Source organism: Fibroporia radiculosa, assembly GCF_000313525.1.
Source record: "Fibroporia radiculosa TFFH 294 genomic supercontigs, scaffold5130, whole genome shotgun sequence".
Lineage (NCBI taxonomy): Eukaryota > Fungi > Basidiomycota > Agaricomycetes > Polyporales > Fibroporiaceae > Fibroporia > Fibroporia radiculosa.
The window spans coordinates 2194-4398 of record NW_012133732.1 but is presented as its reverse complement, the minus strand read 5'-3'; the positions used below and the strand labels follow the sequence as shown (position 1 = coordinate 4398).

The following is a 2205-nucleotide window of genomic DNA, read 5'->3' as shown; positions in this document are numbered from 1 at the left end:
AAGCGCCAGTTACACTGGCGCATTTCTTCCGTCTGCTGTCACCAGTATTTCGGATGCTGGCAGCAGTGCCTGCGCCTCACAATATCAACCTTCAACAAAAGATTTGCCGGTATTGAAAGGTCCGTATGTCTTCGGGCTTGGTAATCGCCCATTCGGCCGAGGGATCGGCAAAATGTTTAGTGAAGTACCTGGGCAAACAATATTCAGCAGAGCAACCTATCTGCGAGCCTCGCAGCAGCGCTTGCATGGAAAACTGACGCGATGTGAGAACAAAGAAAAGGAAGGGCGTCAGCACATCACGGGCAGTGGTTTGCCGGACTCAGTAAGTTATTCGGCCGTGTGAACGACTCGTAATCCAGACCGGGTACGATCAACGCAAAATGGAGGAGGCCGCCGTGAGATGGAGATGGAGGGCACGTTCTGCGGTAGAGAGTATTGCGCCGACGCCAACGTCTCCTCATCCTTGTTGGCTTGGGCTCTTCGAACCGCCACTCGGTGGGAATTCGGTTATCTTACGCTGTGGGATTTTAGCTCCCTCATGGTCCTGCTTATGCAAAACGATGAGTGGATTGTCAGCGCTGAGTGAGCTTATCGGCAGTCACTGGCTGATACAAGCCGCGGTGCACTTGAACGATGAACATCGCTATAGGGACGTACTGCAAGGCTTGGAGGTACATAAGGCGGCCTCGGTGCATCTCTCGGACTCAAACTTCCAGCCTGTATCTCGACTCTAATTGCCTCCGCTCACGATCAAAGTCAACAATGTCTTCCGAACAACTTGCTCCGTTCGTGCACTCCGCTCAGGCCAAGTTCATCGAAGCCCCGAATCCAGAGTGGACGCTCGGCCAACGCGTTGATGCAACACCAGAGGGGAGGGAGTGGTTAGAGGGTGAGAAGGCTGGGTGGAAGGTCGTCGACGCGTCCCGCGAGGATCCAAAGTGAGTTGTGTACCCACTCGACGCGCGTCAACAAGTAGCTAACGCGGCCATCCCGACAGCAAACTTGTAAGAACACTGCGCCAGTCACGCATTTTTGTATTCTCATGATATTCTAGTATGCTCTCATGATCACTGGCATCGTCCCTCGCCCTATCGCATTCGTCTCCAGCATTTCGCCCAATGGCGTAGAGAATCTTGCGCCGTTTAGGTAAGTGGCTTGCCATTCTCGGCATGTTTTTGCCTCACGCGGACTCCCGGCATTTTCAATGCAGCTGGTTCAACATGGTAAAATTCTCGTCTCGTCGCATCGAATCGTATTATTTACACATCACTAGTTGACTGGAAACCCACCACTTGTATCCATTTCCCTCCTCAACCTGCCCGGTGGCTTGAAAGACACCGCAGACAACATCAAGGCAACGAAGGGCTTTACCGTGAACATCATCAGCGAGCCATTCATCCACAATGCAAACGCATGTGCGGTCGATACGCCCCCCGAGACAAGCGAGTGGCCTCTCAGCGGACTTACACCTGAACCCAGCGTACGTACCGCCCGTTTATTCAACGCATCCTGAGTGCTGATCACGTCAACAGCTTCACGTTGAGGCGCCCCGCGTGAAAGAAAGCGCATTCAGCATGGAATGCGAAGTACGCTCTCCCTCCTGCAGCGACGCTAGAACCTGACTGACATGCTTCTCTCGCAGCTCTACCAGATCCACGACCTCGCGCATCCCGACACTGGCGCGGTGACGACCACGCTTATCCTCGGACTCGTCAAGTACATCCACATCCGCGCAGACATGCTCAACGCTCGCGGCTACGTGGACCCTGTGAAGCTCCGCGCAGTGGGCAAGATGGGTGACATCACCTACGCCCGCCAGGGTGACATGTTCCGCGTCCCGCGTCCTACTTGGGCGCGCGACTCTTCGCGCATCGAGGAGCTGCACGCTTCCCTGAAAGAACAGAAGGAGAACCCGGAGAAAAGCAAGAGCGCGCTCCTGCCTTGATTTCGCGGTTGGGGTGCTCACACGCAGAATAGATGGCGTGCTGCACATATACCCGCTGAATCATCGTTATCGGTTCTCACCTCTCGGTTAGTTCATAGAGTAGATGTAGCATAGAATAGTTCTCCGGATTTCGTTAAGCGTGGATAGATTAGCGCCTTTTCAATATAGACTACACGCATCCTACGTCAGATGGGCATGAGGCGATCTATTATGTGGTCACTCACAATGCAACCGGCACACAGGGACCGGTCCGAATGATT

At 54.0% G+C, this 2205-nt stretch overlaps 1 protein-coding gene across 1 annotated transcript; it reads left to right on the top strand.

Moving 5' to 3' along the window:
- Positions 1-762: 762 nt before the first annotated feature.
- FIBRA_08943 (uncharacterized protein) lies at positions 763-1945 on the top strand (the record flags this gene model as incomplete). The annotated part of the gene is made up of 7 exons (XM_012330551.1): positions 763-938; positions 998-1004; positions 1055-1146; positions 1211-1223; positions 1274-1480; positions 1533-1586; positions 1643-1945. The coding sequence occupies 7 exons, from the start codon at positions 763-765 to the stop codon at positions 1943-1945; spliced, it is 852 nt and encodes a 283-aa protein (XP_012185941.1).
- Between the last annotated feature and the right edge of the window lie 260 nt (positions 1946-2205).